Source organism: Myotis myotis, unplaced genomic scaffold (genome assembly GCF_014108235.1).
Source record: "Myotis myotis isolate mMyoMyo1 unplaced genomic scaffold, mMyoMyo1.p scaffold_m19_p_4, whole genome shotgun sequence".
Lineage (NCBI taxonomy): Eukaryota > Metazoa > Chordata > Mammalia > Chiroptera > Vespertilionidae > Myotis > Myotis myotis.
The window spans coordinates 122,698,734-122,723,270 of NW_023416346.1; the positions used below are offsets into that span (position 1 = coordinate 122,698,734).

The following is a 24,537-nucleotide window of genomic DNA, read 5'->3' on the forward strand; positions in this document are numbered from 1 at the left end:
ATCATTTCAACTACAATCTTTTCTCAAATTTATCTCTCCCAAACTATATTTTAAGCTTCCTGACAAATAAAAACATGGTTTTTTATTTGTTCATTTATACATGCTAGCCTATATTCCTCAAAAATAGGAATTACATCTTAACTGATTTTTGCAGAGCCATTGCCTAGCAGAGCACCTGAAATTTTGTAGGCACACAATAGATTTTTCTTAAACAGATATTTGAATTTTATTTTATAACTAGAGGCCCAGTGCACAAAATTTGTACATGGGTGGGGTCCCTAGGCCTGGCTGGCAATCAGGCCTATCAGGGCTGTCTCATCCAGTCCTGATCGGGGCCAGGCCAGCTGGGGCCTGCCGGACAGGGGAGGGACTGGGGGAGGTTGGCTGTGGGAGCGCACTGACCACCAGGGGACAGCTCCTGCATTGAATGTCTGCTCCTGGTGGTCAGTGCATGTCATAGAGATTGGTCGACTGGTCATTCTGGTTGTTCGGTCATAATAGTCACTTAGGCTTTTATATATATAGATATATAGATAGATGCCATGCCTAGAACACAATACTATTAAATGTAAGAGGTAGAAAACAATTTTTATTTGGTGTTAAAAATTAAAATGCTTGCCGAAACCGGTTTGGCTCAGTGGATAGAGCGTCGGCCTGCGGACTGAAAGGTCCCAGGTTCGATTCCGGTCAAGGGCATGTACCTGGGTTGCGGGCACATCCCCAGTAGGAGATGTGCAGGAGGCAGCTGATCGATGCTTCTCTCTCATCGATGTTTCTAACTCTCTATCTCTCTCCCTTCCTCTCTGTAAAAAATCAATAAAATATATTTAAAAAAAATTAAAATGCTTTAACTTATTAAACAAATCTTTAAATTAAGAAGTAGTAAAGCTCAGAAGCATTATATAGCTTCTAATAGTATTTCAGGGTTAGGTTATTTTTTTGTAGAAAAAGATCACTGTGTACTATGTTCCAGTCACTGATTTTAACAATTCATAGAAGTTCCCACTATATGGACATTTGTTGGTAAGTTCCTTTTCTTATATTACCAGTGAATAAAAGTGGACAGAAGTAGGTTTACAGTTGTGAGTAGGTGAGACACATAGTTCTTGTATTATTATTTATGAATTATTGTATTATTTCCCATACCAACAACTGTAAACCTACTTTTGCCCACCCCTTATATATTTCAGGCCTGTATAGAAAAATGATTCATACTCATTTTTGCTCCTAGAGCTTTGAAAAAAAGGTCATATTGAAAAGCTAGTATGGTGAAGGCCTGGGGGGGGGGCGAGGTGGAGGGAGTCAATGGGGGGGATAAAGAGGGAGGGCATCTATAATACTTTCAACAATAAAGGTTTTTTTTTAAAAAAACTAATATAAATCTCTTAAGCACACACATTATCAGAAACTAATGAAATGACTCATCTTAAGAAGATGTAGAAAAAAAAATGTTCTCTTCTTTGAATTATGTTTGTATGATTAGCAGAAAAGGGGACTTTAAAGTCCATCTAGTATCCCAGCCAACTCATCCTCTAGCCAGTGGTTCTCAACCTTCTGGCCCTTTAAATACAGTTCCTCATTTTGTGACCCAACCATAAAATTATTTTCATTGTTACTTCATAACTGTAATGCTGCTACTGTTATGAATCGTCATGTAAATATCTGATATGCAGGATGGTCTTAGGCGACCCGTGAAAGGGTTGTTGGACCGCCAAAGGGGTCGCGACCTACAGGTTGAGAACCGCTGCTCTAGACTGAGTGGGGGGTGGGGATATAATCATTTAGGGACTGAGAACTGATTTACTATAAGAAGGGTGATTGAAGTAAAGTATTCTGTGTAGACAATGCATACAGAGCTAATACTGGCTAGTTCTAATATGACCATTCCCTTATGCCACTTACTAAAAAACAAACTACAACAAAACAAATCCAGATTAGGATGATGAGGATAAAGGCAACCAGGAAACCTGCAAAAACCCAAAATTCTTCTAGTTCCCTAAAGAAATCACTCTCCTGGAAACTGACAAATAAGCCATTATTTCTTTTATTGATAATCAGACAACAGAAACAGAGGTGGTTTTTCCTATATCAACAGACTTGTAGAATTGAAATTATAAAATATTATAATTCAAAAAAGGACAATTTTGGTGAGACTTTTGTAATGTCCCAGAAACTATTCTACAAATAACTGAATGGCAACAAAAACCAGGTCAAGAGAGGAAACTACATAGAAATATGGTTCTATATGAGTGCCTATGTAAGAGGTAATGGAAGATGTTTTCCCCCCATGAATGATTCTTACTATCGCTGTTCCTGATCTGAAGTACAGTTTTATATTGGCATCTTATTAATCTCTGTAACATGCAATAAATTAATGCCATTTAGGAGAGAGTAATTACTTAAAAATTATTATGACAAAATAATCAGTACTGGATTCTTTCCAGCTTCTGACAATCTTTATGAAAAACCCCAAGCCCCTCTTTAATTTTCTTCAAATGTTAAAAATTTTACAGACGAAAAGCAAAAATCACACTTTCTTGTTATTTAAATAAGATGAAATAATATAATCAATCCAATGTATTCAGTTTCTCATTGTTGACATTCCCTAAGCTTTGTTTTAAAAACTCAATTCACATGTAAAAACTAAAACTCAAAGAAAAACATTAGTCTTATTTACTGTAGGAAAAAAAAGTAAAAATTTACTTTTAGTATAAAATAACTGTGGTTTGATATGGCAGACTATAAATAATCTGTTAAATTGATGATGGTTAAAACAAAATGATGATGGTTCACTAAATTTTCCTCAAATATCTTCTTAAAATGATTTGCTTTAGCCCTGGCCAGTTTGTCTCAGTGATTAGAGCGTCAGCCCCCAGACTGAAGGGTCTCGGGTTCAATTCCAACCAAGGGCACATACCTCTGTTGCAGCCTCGATCCCCAGCCCCGGTCAGACACATGCAAGAGATAACCAGTTGATGTGTCTCTCTCACATTGACGTTTCTCTCTCTCTCTGTCTCTCCCCCTCCCTTCCACTTTCTCTAAAAATCAATGGAAAAATATCCTTTGGTGAGGATTAACAACAACAACAACAAATAGCTTGCTTTAAAAAAGAAAAGTAACCAAATCATCATTTAGCTTTTTGGCGGAAAAGCAAAATTAATCTGAAAAAGGAAAAAAAGGAATCACTAATTCAAAATGTATAATGCTCACTAAAAACAAAGTCTTATAGCAAAAAACAAATATTAAGTAATAGCAAACAGACAAAGAATCCTTTTTAGTACAGGGAGATAAGGATATTTCTAACTAGTGAATATTTCATCAAATCTACACTTCTTCCTACTCTTAATCTCAGTCTTTCAAATCTCAAATGTGGAAAATGGCACAATCCAGATTTTATCCATGTTTTCTCTCCTTAACCTCTTTCAATTTGGCATTCCATGTACCATTTCACTCAAAGAGGCCATTAATTAATGGCACTGTTAATCTTTATCATCACAGATCTTTTTTATGGATTTTTACAGTTGGTGAATGCCATTTTAAAAAACCTTCCTTCCTTGCTTTCAAGAGGTCAGCCTCTCTCTCCTTTCAGTCTGACCATTTGAAACATGCCCTTCCCACTGCTTTGCACTCCCTCTTGGAAGGTTCATACCATTTCACAGTTCCAGCTCATGCTCAAGTTAGCCCATTTCTGGAGTCAGATCAAAGCCACTTTATAAACTGTGTAATCTTGGCCCTGTTACATAACCTCTCTATGACTCAGTTTCCTCTCTTGCAAAATGGAAATAAGAGGACTGTTGTGGGATTAAATGTAAAATATCTAGTAGAGTGCCTAGCACATGGTAAATGTTCAATATGTGGTATTTAGTAATATCAGGTTTGGTATTCTGCTGCCATTTTATTCTTTTTTTTTTAAAATATATTTTATTGAGTTTTTACAGAGAGGAAGGGAGAGAGACAGAGAGTCAGAAACATCGATGAGAGAGAAACATCGACCAGCCGCCTCCTGCACATCCCCCACCGGGGATGTGCCCGCAACCCAGGTACATGCCCTTGACCGGAGTCGAACCTGGGACCTTTCAGTCCGCAGGCCGACGCTCTATCCACTGAGCCAAACCAGTTTCGGCCATTTTATTCTTTATTATGAAAGCCAAACTCATTATTTCTCCCCCTAAACTTACACACCCTTTATAAGTTTTTCAGTCAGATACATGATACAATGCTTTTCCAGTTTGCCACAAGTCCTTGGAATCATCTTTAATCCCTCCACGGGGACCTGCTACTCTGCAACAGCTCTTTACAGTGTCCTTAATTTTTGGTTCTATAATTTAAGTCAACTTTATTATTAATTGAACTAGAGGCCCGGTGCACAAAAATTTGTGCACTCAGGGTCCCTCAGCCTGGCCTGTGCCCTCTCGCAGTCTGGGACCCCTCAGGAGATAACGCCCTGCTGGCTTAGGCCTGCTCCCGGGTGGCAGAGGGCAGGCCCAATCCCTAGGTGCAGCCCCTGGTCACGCTCAGGGTAGGGCCGATTGGGGGGTTGGGGCACCGCCCCCGTCACACTCAAGGCAGGGTCGATGGGGAGGTTGCGGCGCCACCCCGTCACGCACAGAGGAGGGCCAATCCGGGGGTTGGGGCGCTGCCCCGTCACACACAGAGCAGGGCCCATCAGGGGGTTTGGGGCTCCTTACCCTGTCACGCACGGAGCAGGGTCGACCAGGGGGTTGGGGAGCTCCCCCCGTCACGCACAGAGCAGGGCCCATCAGGGGGTTAGGGAGCTCCCCCCTGTCACAAACAGAGCAGGGAGGATAGGGAGGTTGTGGCCCCGCCCCCTGTTACACACAGAGCTGCAGGGCGATCAGGGGGTTTGGGCGCTGCCCCTTGTCACGCTGATCCCGGTGCCGGGAGGCCTCGCGGCTCCGCTGATCCCGGTGCTGGGAGGCATATTACCCTTTTACTATATAGGGTAGAGGCCTGGTGCATGGGTGGGGCTGGCTGGTTTGCCCTGAAGGGTGTCCTGGATCAGGGTGGGGGTCCCCACTGGGGTTCCTGGCCAGCCTGGGTGAGGGGATGATGGCTGTTTGCAGCTGGTCACACACCCTTCAGGGTGGGGGTCCCCACTGGGGTGCCTGGCCAGCCTGGGTGAGGGGCTGAGGGCTGTTTGCAGCTGGTCACACACCCTTCAGGGTGGGGGTCCCCACTGGGGTGCCTGGCCAGTCTGGGTGAGGGGCTGAGGGCTGTTTTCAGGCTGGCGGGTGATGGAAGCTCCCAACCGCTCCTTTTTCTCTTTTTTTTTTGTTTTAATTCTGGGCCAGCTTTAGCTCTGAGGCTCCAGCTCTTAGGCCTCCGCTGCTGAAAGTAGGTATCTGGTTTGTTTCGGTTCAAAACAATGTATAACTCCAGCTCTGACTCCAGCTCTGAGATCCCAGCTCCCTGAAAGCTGGTTTCTGGGGGGTTTTTTTAGCTTCTGTATTTGTTAAAATGTTTCAAACTGCAAGCTCAGAGGCCTGCCAGGGGGCGGGGAACGTTGGTTTCCTCCATCACTGAAGCAAGCAAGCCTCATGTTAGTTTCAAGCTGCCTGGCTGCTGGCCGCCATCTTGGCTGACAGTTAATTTGCATACCGCCCTGATTAGCCAATGGGAAGGGTAGCGGTCGTACGCCAATTACCATGTTTCTCTTTTATTAGATAGGATACTTATAGGCTGTACCCTAATACTGGATAGTTCATGGCTTAGTATAACTTGCTATCTCAAGCACATATGGCATCTACTACTTCACAACAAACAGAAACTTCTCATAAGTCAACCCCAGCCAAAGGAAAGGGACTACATGAACCAGTACTTCCCTGTCCTAGGCTCAGCATCACCCTCCAACCTCTACATGGCTGCACAACCCTCTTGCCTCTAATATCATCTCCCTATTTCAACACCATTCTATTCTCCCTATTTTGTAATGAGGACAATCTCTTTGGACTTCTGCAAAGAAAAACTGTACTGTAAAACATGTCTCCCTTCTCACAGGCACTTCAAAGCAGACATGCAAATTTTAAAAAAATCAGCAACATACATCTGCAGTGAAGGTCCAAACTAGAATGTCTTCCAAATGCCAGTAGTCAAAAAGTGCCATAAATAGCTGAACAGTCATTGCTAAGAGTTTTCATATACATGTCAATGTGTATATCTATACTAATAGAGGAATATGCAAATTGCCCCGAACACTGTCACAGTAACGACCACCAGGCTGCCTGGAGCAACAAAGCCGGCATGGGGGTTAGTGAGGGACAACCAAATGACTGAACAGCAGGCTGCATGGGGTGACCAGGCCGGCAGGAAGATTAGTGAGGGACGACCAAACAACTGAACAGCAGGCTGCATGGGGTGATCAGGCCAGCAGGGGGGTTAGTGAGGGACAACCAAACGACTGAACAGCAGGCTGCATGGGGCGATCAGGCCGGCAGGGAAGCAGTGAGGGGCGACCAGGCTGGTGGGGGCGACCAGGCCAGCAGGTGGGGCAGTTGGGCACAACCAGGTCAGCAGGGGGGGGCAGTAGCAGTGACCAGGCTGGTAGGGGGGCAGTTAGACATGACCAGGTTGGCAGAGGGGCAGTAAGGGGCGACCAGTCCAGTAGGGGGGGGCGGTTGGGGGTGACCAGGCTGGCAGGGGAGGCAGTTAGGGGCAATCAGGCAGGCAGGCAGGTGAGCAGTTAGGAGCCAGCGGTCTAAACCGGCAGTTGGACATCCCCTGAGGGGTCCCTGATTGGAGAGGGTGCAGGCTGGGCTGAGGAGACCCCCCCCACACACATGAATTTTGTGCACTGGGCCTCTAGTATAATAAACAGAAACTGTCAAAAAGAGAGTATCATAATATTCTTTTAATATATTTTTATTGATTTCAGAGAGGAAGGGAGAGGGAGAGAAAGAAACATCAATGATGAAAGAGAATCATTGATTGGCTGCCTCCTGCACTCCTCACACTAGGGATCGAGCCCACAACCCAGGCATATGGCCTGACTGGGAATCGAACCGTGACCTCCTGGTTCATAGGTTGATACTCAATTACTGAGCCATGTTGGCCAGGCTGGGCCACAGTTTTTAAAATATATTTTTATTGATTTCAGAGAGGAAAGGAGAGGGAGAGAGAGAGACAGAAACATCAATGATGAGAGGGAATCATTGATCGGCTGCCTCCTGCACATCCCACACTGGGGATCAAGCTCACAACCTGGGCATGTGCCCTGACCGGGTATCAAACCATGGTCTCCTGGTTCATAGGTCAATTCTCAACTACTGAGCCATGCTAGCCGGGCTGGGCCACATTCTTTTTTAATTGGGCAGCATTTATTTCAATAAACTAAGTATGGTCTTTGGCCTGGAATAAACCAACATTTATTGTGTTCACAAAAGACAAGCTATATCTTTTTATAAACATGACTTCTAAATTTCTTGCAACAGTACACAGATTAAAACAGTAACTTTCTTTCATACTTGCTCAAATATACAATATACTAGGAATTATTTAATTATATATACACTCAGATCCAACCCTCTTAAAAAGAGAACAAATTTATGCATAAGTGATCAAACACACACCTATGCATAAGTAATCATACATTTTATAACCATTTTATAATTTTAAAAGGAATGCAAAATACATGGGTATGATTATTTTATATATAATGGTACAATAGAAATTATTATATCCATCTTTAACTATAACATGAGATTTTGTGGTTATCCATTTGTTTGCTCCTGAAGGGTAAATCTTACCAAAAGCATCAAATTCTCTATTTTGGGGTAATGGGGTGAAGATTTGAAGGTTTGATTCTGGCTGAAAGAAGAATATACTGTAACAAGTCTAATGACTAAACAGCTGCAGATTCTAAAAAGAGTTTTTATTACTCTGAGTGAGGCACTAATTTATGTTTAAATTTTCCATCCGATATCTTTTTAGGTGCATGAAAGGGAGAAAAAAATAATACTTAAAGAGCTGTTTTGTGAGTCCCCTCATTTAAGAAAGGGCAGTAAAAAGAGTTTTTTAGATGCAATCTCAGTTTTTAAAGTATCTCTTCAGACAAACCCTAAGCCATACAAGGTTAAGAAAACTACAGTTTACTTATCCTTGTAACCCAAAGTGCTCTCTCTACACATAGCCACTAGGAATCAGAGTTCACATTTAGAGTTGGTTTCCCAAGAGCATAGATCCCTGTTATCATCCACTCTCATTCTGGACCCATCTTGCTGGCACTAACAGTGTGCATTAACAGTGTGCAGTGCGAACCATTTCTTACTATAGTTAACAAGCATGTTTTAACAAACAAGTGGACAGATATATGGATACATTAAAAAAATATTCAACCAATAAATCTTTTTTTACATAAAAGACAGAACTTAGATTAGGTCAAAATTGTTATAGCTTTAACACTCCCATATTTTTTTAATTGAGGTATAATTGGCATACAACATTATATTAGTTTCAGATAATCATTACAACGTAATGATTCAATATTAGAACACATATCATCTAAAAGTTATTCTCTGAGTAAAACATGTTCACCACTGAGCAACAGCTGTGGAAACTTGAAATAACTTACCTGAATAAATGGTGATTATTATCATAGTCAAATAATTTATATAATTTGATTCATTCAAGGCTGTGCAAGGGTGATCAACTATAATCAATAATAACCATATACTATTCTCCCAAGCCCTATTTTATATCAAATACCTATCCACTATACCCTTCAAAATCTGGATTCAGACTCATAAAGTATTCTAAGTTATGTATTGGGTCTACATGAAAAATGCTAACTGAATGAAAGTGTTCATTGTTCTTAAGTACCTGAACATAAATTTATCACTACCTTGATTTCTTCTCTATCACCTCTTCTCATTAGGCAGCTTTTCACCTATACATTGGACAGGTGAAAAAATAGCACATGATTGTAAAGAACTAATGACTACCAAATCATGATAAAGCTTGTCCCAAAGTAATCTCCTTTCTCTGGGTTCACATATTAATTCTACTCAACAAGCATCATCATTATAGCCAGACAGCTTTAATTATATGCTCACATGCACAGAACACTACATTAATTTCAAAACAGTTAAAACACATTTTTTCTTCTTGTACTTGCCTTATGTCTGCATTTAAGTACAACTCCATAGGCTCCTATAATAAAAAGAAGTAAACAGTTAGAAGCAGTATACCTACTACAGCTCTTATAGAAATTGAAGTTCTACTATATTTACACTAGAGGCCCGGTGCATGAAATTTGTGCACTGGGGAGGGGTGTCCCTCAGCCCAGCCTGCGCCCTCTCACAATCCGGAACCCCTCGAGGGATGTCCAACTACCAATTAAGGCCCGATCCCAGCCTGGCCTGTGAGGATCTGGCCTAAACCGACAGTCGGACATCCCCTGAGTGATGTAGCAGTGCACCAAGTGGCAGGTGGCCAGGGAGGAACCAGAACCAGGGCCCAGCGCCACACTGCTCATGCTCATCCCAGCCCACTGTGCCTGCTGCTGCCACTTGGTAGTGCTGCTGTGGAGTCAGGAGAGGCTCCTGCCGCCGCCATGAGCCCAGTTTCTGACTGAGCAGCACTCCCCCTGTGGGAGCATACTGACTACCAAGGGGCAGCTCCTGCCTTGAGTATCTGCCCCTGGGTGGTCAGTGTGCATCATAGCAACTTGTTGACCAGTCATTCCAGTCATTCTGTCATAACAGTTGCTTAGGCTTTTATATATATAAATTGGTTATCAGTATATGTTATAATAATGATTCCTAAAATAACAATATTCTGCAGTGATAATGCAAAGAGCCACCTACAGAGCATGGATATTTATTATATATTTTTTTCATAAACCGAGAGTATAAGTAACTCATTTCCTCAACATGTACTTTTACAGGTTTCTCTTTTAAAGAAAATTTCACTTGAGACATGTTTAAATTTAAACTTAAAATATTCTAGAGACAAGATTTGGGCACAAGAACCTTGGGAGTAGATGAAAATTAATTCAAAAGATTCTAGGAAACTTAAAATTTAAGAGCTAATGATTTCTTAGCATGGAGCTTACCAAATATGTTATCTATCCTAGGAGACAATTAAGTCCTCTTCTAGGATACTGGAATATCTTTCCTGATTGGCAAAACAGTATAGGCCTCAGCATTTCAATTAATAACTAATCAAAGTTGATACATCTTTTGCCATAAATAATCAATTCAAGGGCACAAGCCACAAGCAGTTCAAGAATCTCTGGCCATTTATAGCCATGCACACCCACTTTGTTTGATATAGTTTGATGAAATTCATCATCATCTTTTGGGTTACTTATCCTGTTATCCAGCCAATAAACTACTTCCTTAGAGACAGAACACAGAGTAGACAGCAAGTTACCCAGAAAACTGAGGTTAAAGTTATACTGTGAACATCTAATTAGGAGAATCAGAAGGTAGATTCTGCTTGACAGTTTTAAATTTCCTTAATATATATTTGTATTTCTTAGCCAAAAAGCATCTGAGGTAGTTTATAAAAAAAAAACACAAAAAACATATAGCAATGTTTCTGGCTACAACTTAAACTGACATATTCTGATTTATATAACAGTCTTGTAGTTTTCGTTAATCTGAGCCAATCCCTGAGAAGATGATCACATATAAATATACAAAGAAACACAAGGTTAGGATCCAGAAAACTTAGGTTCAGAATCTGGAACATTCCAAATGTGTTATAGTCTATGAGATGGCCTTCTCCAGTCAATAGTTTATTGCATAAGTCTAACTGTAATACTTCTTTTTGGGGGGGGGGGGGGAACCAATAACAAATAAACAAAAAGGCAGGTATTATAAAACAGATAGTAGGTAAGATATGGAGAATAAATTTTATTTACATAATTAATATTAATGAAGAAAACGAAAAGGCGTTGACTGGTGAAGAAAGAAGGATCCATTCTCTTAATATGGTTTCAACTTCAGATCTTGAAGCAAACACCCAATGATCAGACTGTGCTTTTAATTGCTTTTATTTATTTTAATTTTTTATTTAAATTCTTTATTGCTGAAAGTATTACATGTGTCTCCACTTTCCTCCATTGACCTCTCCCTGCCAGCTCCCAACCCCCCCTCCCCACAGCACAGGCCCTCACCCCTCATACTGTCTGTGTCCATTGGTTACGCTTACCGTATATGCATGCATACAAGTACTTTGGTTGATCTCTTACTCCCTCCCCCCTCTCCCACCCTACCCTGCCTTCTCTCTGAGGTTTGACACTTAATATTAAAATCTAAAACAGCTTTTCTGTTCACATTGGTAAATTTTTAAAACTCCTTTTAAAATTTCAAATTTATTTGAAAATTCTGAAATATAAAATATTTGTAACATTTACTTTAAAGATATATGAAATTTTTGTAACATTTGCTTTAAAGAAACCATAATTATAGTCATTTATCTCATTAACAGAATCATTTATCAAAATCTCCATAAAGTTATCTTTAAGTCAAGAGCAAAAACTACTAAAAATGAAAAATCAAAAAAACTTATGAAAAATGAATTACCATATTTCATCTAATCAATGATGTCATTGAATATAAGCATAATTTTATGTACTACTAGGAAAGGAAAAATGCTGCCAATTAAACCATGACATGCTACTGATTATAACATACATCTGATTTCAAAGGCATCACAATATGACCAAATTGTGTGCCTCAGAATTTATAAAATGTGGTTTGTCATTCCCAGACAAATAGAAGTTATTTATTCATTTATTTACCATGTAGTAAGTAAAATTTAACTTATACAAATAAAATTAAAGTTACTGACAATAAGCCTAACTGATATAAAAATAAAATGTAACCAAAAAATTATTGACTAAAGAAACCATGGTTCCTAATGAAAGAATGAAATAGATCTTATAACATAGAAATCATACCTGAAACCTGTATGTTCATGTTGACCAATGTCAACCCAATAAATTAAATAAAAAAAGAAAAGAATGAAATTAAGGTAGCTTCAAGAAATTCCTTATTTATTAAACTTTAAGGGGTTTTTTAATGTTTTCAACTTTCAATTTGAGAATAAGACCCAATAGTTGAGAATAATTTTATTTTTAATATCTTGCTCTTAGGTTCATATCTAAATTGATGCAGATTAAATTAGTAGGACCTGAATTATTAGCTTTTTTTGGTGGTAGGTATAATTGTATATTGCTAAAAAAAAACCTCAAGAAATGCTAAACTTACCTTCACCTACAACCCCAAGGATCTCAAATTTATTCATCACATTACCAATGTTAGGAATCTTCATGAAGACAAACTCCTCTTTTGATGTGAGCCACAAAACATGGCATCAAAAAAGAACTTCTGAGAAAGTTGTCTAGTAAGTAGAACAAAAAAATGGCCGAAGGAAGAAATTCTCACAGGTTGGCAGGAACTTTCACATATTTCTTCTAATGTGAAGTATTAAATGATTCCCTGAAAGAACAAACAATTACAAGCCATAAGTTTTATATTTCAGTAATCAAATAAACTAGCCTATGTTTTTATACAGTTCTTTTAAAACCTTATTAATGTTTCACATACAAAAAAAAAGACATAATCATAGGAGGGAAGAACCCAAAATGGAACATAAATGAACAAATGTAGTTAACTGTATTTGAAATGAGTAATGTAAACACACTGAACAGGGCCAGAGGAAAAAAAATTAACCCTAGGTAATTCTTGAAAACAATATTTTAATACCATACTCTCCTTGAGCTTAGACAAAAAATAAATATAAATACATACTATATTCTACTTAGGTAGTTGTTTTACACAGAGATATGAAACTTCTTTATATGTATTCTAGGACTAAGCAAATAAGTATATGTATTGTGGATAATGAGAGTTTGGTTCCTTATTCTCATAAAAAGAAGTTACAAATATAAAAAGGGGGAAGGCCCTGGCTGACATGGTTCAGTGGTTAGAGCATCATCCCACACACCAAAGGGTCAGGGGTTCGATTCCCGGTCAAGGGCATGTACCTGGGTTGCAGGTTCAATCCCTGGCCCTAGTCCAGGCGCATGCAGGAGGCAACCAATCGATGTGTCTCTCTCATATCGATGTTTCTCTCTCTCCTTCCCTCCCTCCTTTCTACTCTCTCTGTAAAAATAATGGAAAATATATCCTCAGGTGAGGATTAAGAAAAAAAAAAAAAGGAAAGAAAGAACAGAAAAAAAGAAAAGAAAAGGGAGAAGGCTTGGAATTAGAATTAACCATATAAGCTCATTCTTAATATAGAGAGATGTAGAAATAGACATAAGTGTGTGTGTAAATATAATATAAAATATATATACACACATATATATTCCTTAGCTCTGTCTGCTGAGGGAGCCTGGAAGCAATGACACTCCAGTAGCCATGAACACAGCTAATGTGCCAATAAAAGGAACCAGGGTTCCTAGGAGAAATGTCTGATTTCCAGGCTACAGCAGAAAGTAAGGAAATGCTCAAGGAATAATGGGGGCATGTCTAAAGGAAACAGGAGTCAGCTTGAGGACTCCCACTGGTGAAATGAGGAACATTTGAGCAACAAAATAAATATAGTAGGTTATAATCCATAGAAGTATAAAAAAGTGCACCAATCCTTACTGACATAAATAAATGGGGGAGAAGAAAAAGCTTTTTCTTAGAGCATAATTCCAAATAATAAATTTGATGAAGAAATAAGAAAAATCACCATTTGGCAAACCGCCCTGACTATAATTATTTTGGGCAAGTATCATTAATACATGATAAAACTAGTGGTTGAAAATTTGATGGAAAACAGAGTATTACCCAGTCTCAAAGTAGCTCCCTATAAGATACCTTTCAATTACAAAGGGGAAAATAGTAATTTCATAGTAAAGAATCTTGCCAGATACTATTTAAAGTGATCAAAATGAACACTGCTAGTAATAGGACAAATCAACACCATATGCCTCCTGATAGGATGCATCACAACATACTCCTGTGGCATTCCTTCTAAAAAGGTAAAACCTAAATCTAAGCAGAGACAGCAGCAGACAAGCCCAAACTAAGGACATTCTACTAAACTAGAGGCCCAGTGCACAAATTTGTGAACATTGAAAGGAAATTAATTAGAAGAAATATTTTAGAGGCTGGAGAAAGGCTGCAGGAGGTTGGCTCCAGGGTGTGTCTGGCCCATTTCACCCAGTCCTGATCGGCCGGACTCCAGCAGCAAGCTAACCTACCAATCGGAGTGTCTGCCCCTGGGTGGTCAGCGCACGTCATAGCGACTGGTCGAGCAGTCGACGAACCATCAAACACTTAGCATATTAGGCTTTTATATATACAGATAACTGGCCTGTATTCTTTAAAAATGTCTATGTGATGAAAGACAAAGAATGACTGAGGAACTGTTCCAGAAAAAAAAAATTAAGAGTCATGAAAACTAAATATAATGCATTATCTTGGATTGGAATTTGGACAAGAAAAAAATTGCTATAAAGGGTAACTGATAACATTTAAATGTCTACAGATTATATAATATTATGTCAATGATTATTTTGATAATAGTATAGTGGTTATGTAAAACAATGCTCTTGTTTTAAGAAATTATGAAATCGGTGAAAGTGGTCAAAAGGTACAAACTTCTAGTTAAAAAAGAAATAAGTCCTAGGGATGTAATGTACAGCATTGTGCCTATAGCTAGTACACTGATGGTAGGAATATAAACTGAGACAAGCTTTCTAAGGAGTAATATGGCCATAATTAACAGCTTTAAAAATGTTCATATCATGGATAAAAGTATCTGACAAAAACCTACAACATCATTTTTAAATGTGAAATATTAGACACAGTCCTTTTAAAAATTAAGAGCCTAACAAAATGTCTTACAATTAATACTTATTAATATTATCATTAAACATTATCCTGGTGGGTTCTTGCCAGCTCAGTAAAATAAGAAAAAAACAAATGAATAAAATATATAGCATTGGAAAGAGGGAAACACAATAGTATTTACAGATATTATTATCTACATAGAAAATTCAGAGGAATTTAAAAATTATTATAAGTGTTAGCAAGGTAGCTAAATATAAATTTAATATACAAATAACAGCTGTGTAAACATCAACAAGAAACAAAATTTAAGTTTTTAAAATCACATTTACAACAAAAAAAGTGGTTTAGGATTTAACATAAAATATATTCAAGGCCTTTATTCAAATATATATATATATATATATATATATATATATATAACCAAAATAAATGGAGTTATCCTAATTTTAAGCTAGGAAGAATCAATACTCTCCATATTAACCTACATAGTCAATGCAATCTCAATAAAAATCCCAGGGTTTTCTAAAATATATGTGAAAACACAGAGTTCCAAGTACAGTCCACACCCGCCTGAGAAGAAAAGTAAGAAGGCTCAGCCTTGAGGTTATGATCTGGCAGTATGCCCTACCTAATATATTGAGGGTTAGAACTGAGCTACAGAAGGTAAGAAGGGATGCTCCTGGCACAGATATAGACAAATTAGCCAATGAAACTGATGTGAGCACCCAGCAGCAGACTATACTGACTTTAATATCCCTACAGCTCCACTGTCAACTCCCACTGAATTCAGTTTGTTTTCTACACAAAAGTCTTTAGGATAAGTCAGATCATGTCACTTCTCTGCTCAAAACTTTCCAATGGTCTCCCTTATCATTAAGAGTGTAAGTCCAAGTCCACATAAGCCACAAGGCCTTAACCTGCCCTCCTCTGACAGCATCTGCGACTAGTTCTCTCTTGGTTTGCTACACTCCAGCCACACATATAACAAGAAAGTCAGAGTTGTTCCTAATCCTAAGTATCTCTTTATCACTCTAACATTTATTGTAGGTCAGATTCTTATTAACTGATTTTTCATTCAATATTTACCAAAAAAAAACCCACTTTTGAAAAAAGGCAAGAGAAAGCAGACGCTATTATTTTAGAAACATTTAATGTAATGAAATCATAAATTTTAAAAGGTGACTGGGATATTTAGATAAAATGATGTCAATTTCAGAAGAAATTAATAAATATTTTATTCATTCATTTATTAAACAAACAATTACTGACTGACTAACATGTTTCAGGAAATAGATAAATAAGACACACAAGACAGTAGTGAACAATATATGCCCTCATGGAGATTTAGATTTTGCTGAGGAAGGAAAAATGTAAGAATATTATCAGAGCCTACCCAGTTTTGCTCAGTGGATAGAGCGTCGGCCTGTGGACTGAAGGGTCCCAAGTTCGATTCCGGTCAAGGGCATGTACCTTGGTTGCGGGCACATCCCCAGTGGGAGGTGTGCAGGAGGCAGCAGATCGATGTTTCTCTCTCATTGATGTTTCTGGCTCTCTATCTCTCTCCCTTCCTCTCTGTAAAGAATCAAATATATATAAGAATATTACCAGATACTGGTACATGTTATAAAAGGGAAAGAAGGAGTGATTATTCAAAGAGGTCTTTCTAAAAAGATGACATCTGAGGTAAAAATATCCATAACAAGGTGCTACCCATATGAAAATCAAAGTCAGTCACATTCCAGGTAAAAGACAGAATACTTGAGAATGAATCATTCTTTCATTTTCTGTGACTGATTTGGAAGAACACCCAGGAAACATGTAAATATTCCATTCTCTGCCAATAATGGTATATTTCAAAGGAAACTAGAGATAAAGATTAAATCATTCCCACTAAGAAGATTCAGCACCCCAAAAGTTCTGTATGTAAGTATATGTAAAGAACATTTGGTCCCTGTGGAAATCAAAACTGAATAATGAAAACTGGGAATCAGAATTTAAATTTGTGAGTAGATACACAATATAGGTGTCAAGAACAGTTTTTTAAATACTGATATCCACACAGAGGGAAAAAAAAATATGCCAAATTGAATTTAACTATGTAAACAAAAAGGGGGCAACGTAGTAGAGCCCACAAGCTTAGGGAGCTACTTGGCAGGTCTGACAAGCTCAGGGACTGAAAGTCATCCCAGGCCTATAGTTTCCTTAGCAAAAGTCAATCTTTACCTTCAGTGAGCCTCGCCCATTGTTCTTATATATCTAGAATAACATATCTTTGAATGATTTTCTTTTCCAGACCCCTGGAAGGCACAACCACTGGCACCACAGCACAAGACTACAAGACTCCTCTTTGTTACATCACATCTCTAAGTACTGTAAATGTTAACTGTCCTGTACCCACCAATATAAAATAAATGTTTCTCCATTTTGCTTTTTATCCAATCACAGATATTTCCCCACTTTGCTTTATTCCACCTCCTTAATCTACCACCAATGGATTCCATGTAACCCCTTTATGTCTTCTTCTTTGATTCTAAGTGTATAAAATGAACTGCAAAACTACCATTATCTGGAGCATTTTCTCAATCTGTTGAGATCTTGCTTGTAAGCATGTACTCAAAATTTTGGCTCAAATAAATTCATATAAAACTTTTCTATAGATTTGGACGTTCTTATGCCAACAACTACGATTTTTTATGAATAAAATTGATTAATTTTTAAGGTATAAAAACCTGGATGAAATGTCCCTTTGAAGATAAATAAACATTCTGAAGAAAATACTTTTTTTAAAACAGCCCTAAGATCCCAAAGATTTAACAAGATTGTAAAGAATTACCTGGCTGAAATAAAGGCAAAAGAATAGAACCCAGAGAGGTAGTCCAAACACTCAAAATGGTTTTGGGATTCTGGCACTTGAAGGCCCAGGAAAACAAATGAGGGGAAAAGACAGCTTGCTCTTAAAAACCCTTATAAATCCATGGGCAAAAAATGTCAAAGGAAAGAGCGTTTCAAAAGGAGGAAGTTTGATAAGATACCACTCACTTGAAATAGAAACCCTAAAGAGCTATACTCCCAGGATAGAGGAAACCAGAAAGAAATCAGCCCTTGAGCAGACTTGAATGATAGCTTTATGTCATCTGGGTGACCTAAGTAAACCTCTAAGTGCACCTTGGATTGTTGTATTGAGTTGGTCCAATATTCAGATTGGTGGTGCCACCAGCTATCTGGTTGAAGCAAGTGGGGAAGGGTGAGGTGAGGGTGCAAAAAAAAAAAAAGCAAAACTCTGCAGAAGATAGCACCAATCTAGGCCTCACAATATGCTACAGATTTCTCCTTTACATTGTGCAGTACATAACAGCCAGATACACAAGGTAATAAAATACCACTAACAAGAACCAATAGAAACAACTAAAGCAGAAAATGACCCAGAAAGGTTTGTAATGTTAGAAATTATCAGGAATAGCCTATAAAACAACTATAATGTTGAATTAATAAAAACTCAAGGTTTGAACATTTTGACAGAACTTGAAGGACTAAAAGATAAAAGAACACATTGGAAAAAATAAATTAGAATTCTAGAACTGCAAGTTAGAATAACAGCAAAGGAATTCAGCAGACAGTTAAAAGAGAAAAATATCAGGATATAGAAGATTTTAAAAACTTGACCAAATGAACATATAAACTGCAGCAAAAAATATAGAGTATCTTTTTTTTCTCCAAGTGCACACAGAACATTTAAAAAGACTGATATTGTTCTAGGCCATAATGCAATAAAAACCAAATGACAAGGATTGAAGTGCCAGGATATTCTCTCTCTTCTCCACAATTCAAGTATGCAAAAAATCAATGAAAGAAATAATTTTTAAATGTTCCTATGTCTGTAAATTAGGACAGTTTTAAAATAATCTATAAATCAGTCAAAGAAGAAATCATAAAAGACATTTAAAAATACAAATTTATGGGAAGAAGCTAAAGTTATGCTTGGGGGCAATTGAGAGCCTTATTATGCGTATATCAGAAAATATTTCTTAGAAGATTAATAAACAAAGCAGGAATCTCAAGAGCTTAAAAAAAGAACAGAAAAATAAATGCAAAGAAAATATAAAGAATGAAATAAGAGCAGAAATTCATGAAATAAAAAACACATGAAGGGGTTCAGAACAGGCATCCCCAAGATGTGCTACTTTGGCCTGTGGGTTATTTTGACCTGAAGGCAGTGGAGACCCTGAAGGCTCACAAGAAGCTTTTACTTCTCCCTTAAAGAATTTAAATTGGAGGCCCAGCTGGCATCCTATGAACCAGAGGTTATGGTTCGATTCCCAGTCAGGGCATATGCCTGGGTTGTGGGCTCGATCCCCAGTGTGGGGCATGCAGGAGGCAGCCAATCAATGAAAGCTGAACTACATTGTTAGGGGATGCATATGTAAGTGGTAAATCTATTTTAAAAATAAGTAGTAAATCTATTCAAAAAATAAGTGACCAAGGAAGTGTTTCTTCTAAAAATCAGGGTATTAATTATTTCCAGAGAGGAACTGAGATTGAGAAGAGATACTTAATGAGATTGGGTTTGTGGCAAGCTGCAATTGATAAAAGCTATAGGAACTATCAAGAAGGAAGATCACCACCCACCAGATTTATTACTTAAAACAGGCAGTGACTGCTCAATCCAACTTGGCAACTAATTTCTCTTAAATGTAACCCTTAGCTTCATTATATACTCATTGTAATACATTAGCATGCTAAACAACACACCCCATGCCACCATGATCTGAAATGGAAAGCCCATAAAAGGATACAAATGGCTAATGGAGGTCCTCTGAAAAATCTCCACCCCTTTCTAGAGAAGATCCTGAATATCTCCCCCTTTATTGAATACCTACTCCCATCCCAATTAAATAAACCTCAATAAAGGAAGCAAATTCTGCTAAAAGGGGGGGGGAGTGGCTACTCTGTCTGTAGAGTAGCCCATTCTCTTACTGCTTCACTAATGAACTCACTTTTATTTTCAACTCTATGCTAGCTCAAGTTTGAACTCTTTCCTTGGCAAAGCCAAGAACCCAGAGTGGGTGGTGGACTTTTGGGTCCCCCGACCACTGGGATGCCTGTGTCAATAAGACGGCTTTCTGGGACCATGATAATGTTCTATTTCTTGACTTGAGTAACAGATAAATAGACATTAATTAGAGTGTATATTTATATTTTCTAATTTCTATGCTGTTATATTCCACAATAAAACAAATTTTTAAGAACTCAAACAGTAATTCTGACAATGACATCATATATAAATAGTTATGTTAGGGGCAGAAATAGAATATTGGGGACCAGCTATAATTATAGGAAATATTAATCATGTTCTGTTAACCGTGACGGTTCTGTTCTGATTAGAGAAAACACATTCTAACCTGGCTGGGAGTTATACGCCCTGGGACAGGGAAGCTAACACCAGAATGCAGTCCATCCTCTTGTCCTGAGAACTACTTATCATTATGGAAAGATTTACAACCTCGTGGCTGAAGCAATCTAGTTCTGGAGGCACCTGCTCTTTATAACCTCCAGCCCCTATTGCCTGTAATCTGGTCCAGGGGTGCCCATAGGCACCCACCCTCTGCAATGCCCCCCCACCATATGACTTGTAACCTGTAATGGTTATCCTGTGCCTACTTTCCCATACCTGTAATCCCTACTTTCCCACATAATCTTTGTCCTTCTACCAAATATAAGCAGCTGGCTTATGGGGAGAGAAAGAGCAGATTTTTGTGGATGACCTGCTGCCCTCCCATCCTGCCGGCATTACTGGAATAAACACTCATATGATTCAAGCCTATCCCTGCTTCATTGGCTCATGTAGTGACAGGCAGCCCGGACCCCTTGGTTGTCTGGTTACAGTTCCTTAATCATTTATATGGAAGTAAAAGATAAACATTGCCAAAAAAGTTTAACTAAACTATCTCTCTCTGAGGCTCAGACTCCACAAAATGTACTGTGTCTAGTGCTGGGTATCAACAACAAAACCAAAAACTCCCTGTGATGGATAAATGGATGCTGACTATGCCCATAAGGAGCTGGTGACGAAACTAGGTGAGTTGGGCCTCAATGAGAGATGATTGACATCCAAATGCCTAAAGACTTTGCAAAAGAGGGAGTAGAGCAGGTAATAATAATTTGAATTATTTCAGAGGGAAGAACTAAGATCAGTGATAGAAGTGAAAGGAGACAGATTTCAGCACAGCAGTGATTGGACAACAATGAACCACTAATGGTTAGTCATTCATTTTATAAATATCTGTCAGATACTTATAGTGGACCAGTCCATTTATAGAGCTTTGGAATATAGCAGTGAACAACACAGACATGGTCCCTGCTCTCATGGAGCCTACTGAGGGGAGACAGGCAAACATGATCATTCCAGACAGTGAGCAGATTTGCTATCCCAAAATATGCCTCTTTGGCATAAGCACTATTTTGAGTTAAAGGCAATAAAAACTCAACATATTCAAGAAAAGCTCTTTACCTCCCCCCTCAACTGCCTAAATTTATAAGGGAAATGGGGCCTGTACCAGGAAGAGAGCTGTTACCACACACTTTTTCACCTGCATAACAAAGCAACCTTTGTTTTCCAAAAATCTTCTCTGGCCTTCCTGTAAAACACCTTCCCCACTTTGTATGCCAGACCCTTATCCCTTTCCCTAGCTAAGGATGTTATATAAGCTTCAGTTACCTAGCTGCTCTTTGTATCTTAGTATATTCTTATGAGGCCCATATCTATGTAAATTTGTTTTTCTTCTGTTAATCTGTCTTATGTCAATATAATTATTTAGATCAGCCAAAGAACCTAGAAGAGAAAAATTTTCTACCCCTACAGCAGTGACAAGGATTATAAAGGAAAAAAAGTCTTATGGTCGAAAGTTATGGCAATTGAGAAGGGGTCCTTTAGATAGGATGGTCTGGGAAAGGCCTGTCTGAGGAGTAAGATTTGAGTGAAATCTGTTTAATGTAAAGAAGCAAGCCATGGAACAAGGATGTGAAAAGAGCATTTGAGGCAGTACAAAGAGCCATACAGAACTTGATAAATTCAAGGACAGAGAAGATCTGTAATCTGAAGCACAGCAGACAAGAGGACCAAGAGAGAACAGGAAGAGACCACTGGACGCAGTTTGGCCTTGATAGAAAGAGTCCTATACTAAACTAGATGTGCTCTATGGTCCCTTCCAAAGCAAAGATCTAAGAATCTCTCAAAAGTCAGTTGTGTTTTGTCCTAGCTGGTTTGGTTCAGTGGATAGAGCATCACCCTAGGTTAGATTCAGGCCAAGGGCACATACCTCAGTTGCAGGCTCCTCCCCAGCCCAGGCCCTGGTCAGGGAGCATACAGGAGGCAACCAATAGATGTGTTTCTCTCACATCGATATTTCTCTCTTTCACTCTCTAAAAATCAATGGAAAAATATCTTGCGGTGAGGATTAAAAAAAATCATTTGAGTTTTTTATTACTAACCACTAATTTCATAAATAACAGAATGCATTTTAAAGCAAATTTGTCTTGCACTGAGAAACACACCTAAAAATAAGTAATCTTGCCTCTGCATTGGCAAGTAAGCAGGTATCTACCTACAAGAACTGACAGAAACATAAAGCTTATAATTTATTTCATATATCATTAGTACTAAATTTAAGAGATACCTGAACCTTGAATGTTTCCTTTGTTGCTGAAATAATAATCTTCATCTCAATGGATCTTTTCCTCTTCCAAAAGAGAGTACAAAAATCAGTTGAGTTTTGTTTTTGTTTCTGGTATTGTTTTTATACATACAAATGAGAGATAATGCACTCCCATTTGCTTGCTTTTTTTTAAATCCTCACCCAAGGACATGCTTATTGATTTCAGAGAAAGAAGGAGAGAAGGAGGGAGGGAGGGAGGGAGGGAGAGAGGGAAGGAAGAAAGGAGGAAGAGAGACATTGATGTGAGAGAGAAACATCTATCAGCTGCCCCTCCTATGTGCCCCAAATGGGGATGGAACCACAACCTAGGCCTATGCCCTGATCAGAAATCAAACCCACAGTCTTTCAGTGTATAGGGAGACATTCCAACCAACTGAGCCATACCAGCCAGGGTCCCACTTGTTTTCTTCCTGGATGCAACCACCTGACCAATAACCAATAGGATATTCATTATGCTTTATTCCCCCAATAGTGGGGATTTTTTATTTATAAATTAGAGGCCCAGTGCACAAAATCTGTGCATGGGTAGGGTCCCTAGGCCTGGCTCGCGATCAGGGCCAATCAGGGCCTTCCTTCCCCCAGCTGCTGGATGCCAAATTTATATAGATATGGGGCCTCATAAGAATATACTAAGATACAAAGGCCGGGGCCTTCCTTCGTTCCGCATCACCCCCTGGTGGTCAGCGCATGTCATAGCGAGCAGTCGAACTCCTGGTTGGTCAAACTACTGAGGGGACAATTTGCATATTAGCCTTTTATTATATAGGAGGATATATTCTCCAATTCAGTTCCCATGATTAAATCAAACTGATATTTAACTATCATGTATAGCATACACACAGTTTAATAGCATAAAAATTTCAAACTATCAAACATGTAAATTGCCTTTCCACCCTTTATCTTTAGAATCCTTCCACAAAGAAGTAAATCTAACACCAACTCAATGTATCTCTTATCCAGCTACTTGATATTTCTCTAGGCACTGCCAACCATATTCAACTCCCAGCCCTTGCTGAGAATTTGAGGGTCTCAGGGTTCAGATTGGAAAAAAAGAGCTGTGGAGGCTAAAAATCTAATTTTCCTCCCACCTAAATTATCCTAGCTGGGTTAATCATCAAATTAACAGAAACAGATTAACAAGAGAAAATGCACATTTGGCAGTGCCATAATGAGACCCCCAGAAAGATTGGGCAATTGAGGCTTTTATGTGATTTTGGAAATGAGGAGAAGGGTAGAGGAATAGTGGTTTGGGACTTCAAAGGGGAGGAAGACAACTCACATGAACATGGAAAAGCAAATGTATTGTAAATAAATGTTTGCTGGGCCATCTTTAACAATGGGACACAGAGAAGACTTTGAACAAATGGACTTCCCTGTCTGTCACACACTAGTTTATATTAAACTAGTTATCTGATGCTATCTCCATTCCTGGACCAGGTTCTCTTTCTAAATTCCTTTTAGGTGGTTAGGGAAGAGGTCAAAGTTTTTCCTGAGTCTTTTTCTACTTAATAACTAGCCTAAAATCAATATTGCAAAATATATATTTTGAAGTATAAAACTCTGCTTCCCTTCAGTGCTACATTGGGATCAAAGAAATTCAAGATTCATATTAATACTGTACCATTTAAGATAGACTTTGGTTTAAAAGATTTTGAAAGCACCTGCATGAAAATGTAAGTATCAACTTTTTCATGGTTTCTATGGGAAAATTTGTTTTGATCTCCAAATTCTACATAACTAAATTTAACACATTGCATACCGCATAGAAATCTCTAAGACATACGCCAGGGACTGCACGTTTTTGGGCAAACTGCACGTTATTTAAATCATCATAACTACAGATCATAATGACTTTAGGTGTTGTTTTTCAATAATTATAACATTTTTACTTACAAAAACAATTAAACAATTAAAGTTCCTAGTACTTTTTTAACGTATGGTACTGCGTAAAACATTTTCCTCTATGAAGAGGGACCAAACAAAATTTACATAAGCATCTAGATTCGCTCCTT

The 24,537-nt window shown here is 38.5% G+C and overlaps 1 protein-coding gene across 2 annotated transcripts in view; it reads right to left on the reverse strand.

Annotated features, from left to right (window-relative positions):
* CDKL5 (cyclin dependent kinase like 5) overlaps nt 1-24,537 on the reverse strand; it is a 173,092-nt gene that overhangs the window by 87,765 nt on the left and 60,790 nt on the right. For both annotated transcript variants that reach the window (XM_036305036.1, XM_036305037.1), the window contains 2 exons: nt 12,234-12,464; nt 9,131-9,165 (listed from right to left, as the gene is read on the reverse strand). In XM_036305036.1, the coding sequence (XP_036160929.1) occupies nt 9,131-9,165; nt 12,234-12,297 (99 nt within the window). In that variant the 5' untranslated portion in view covers nt 12,298-12,464. The remainder of the gene's footprint in view (nt 1-9,130; nt 9,166-12,233; nt 12,465-24,537) is intronic.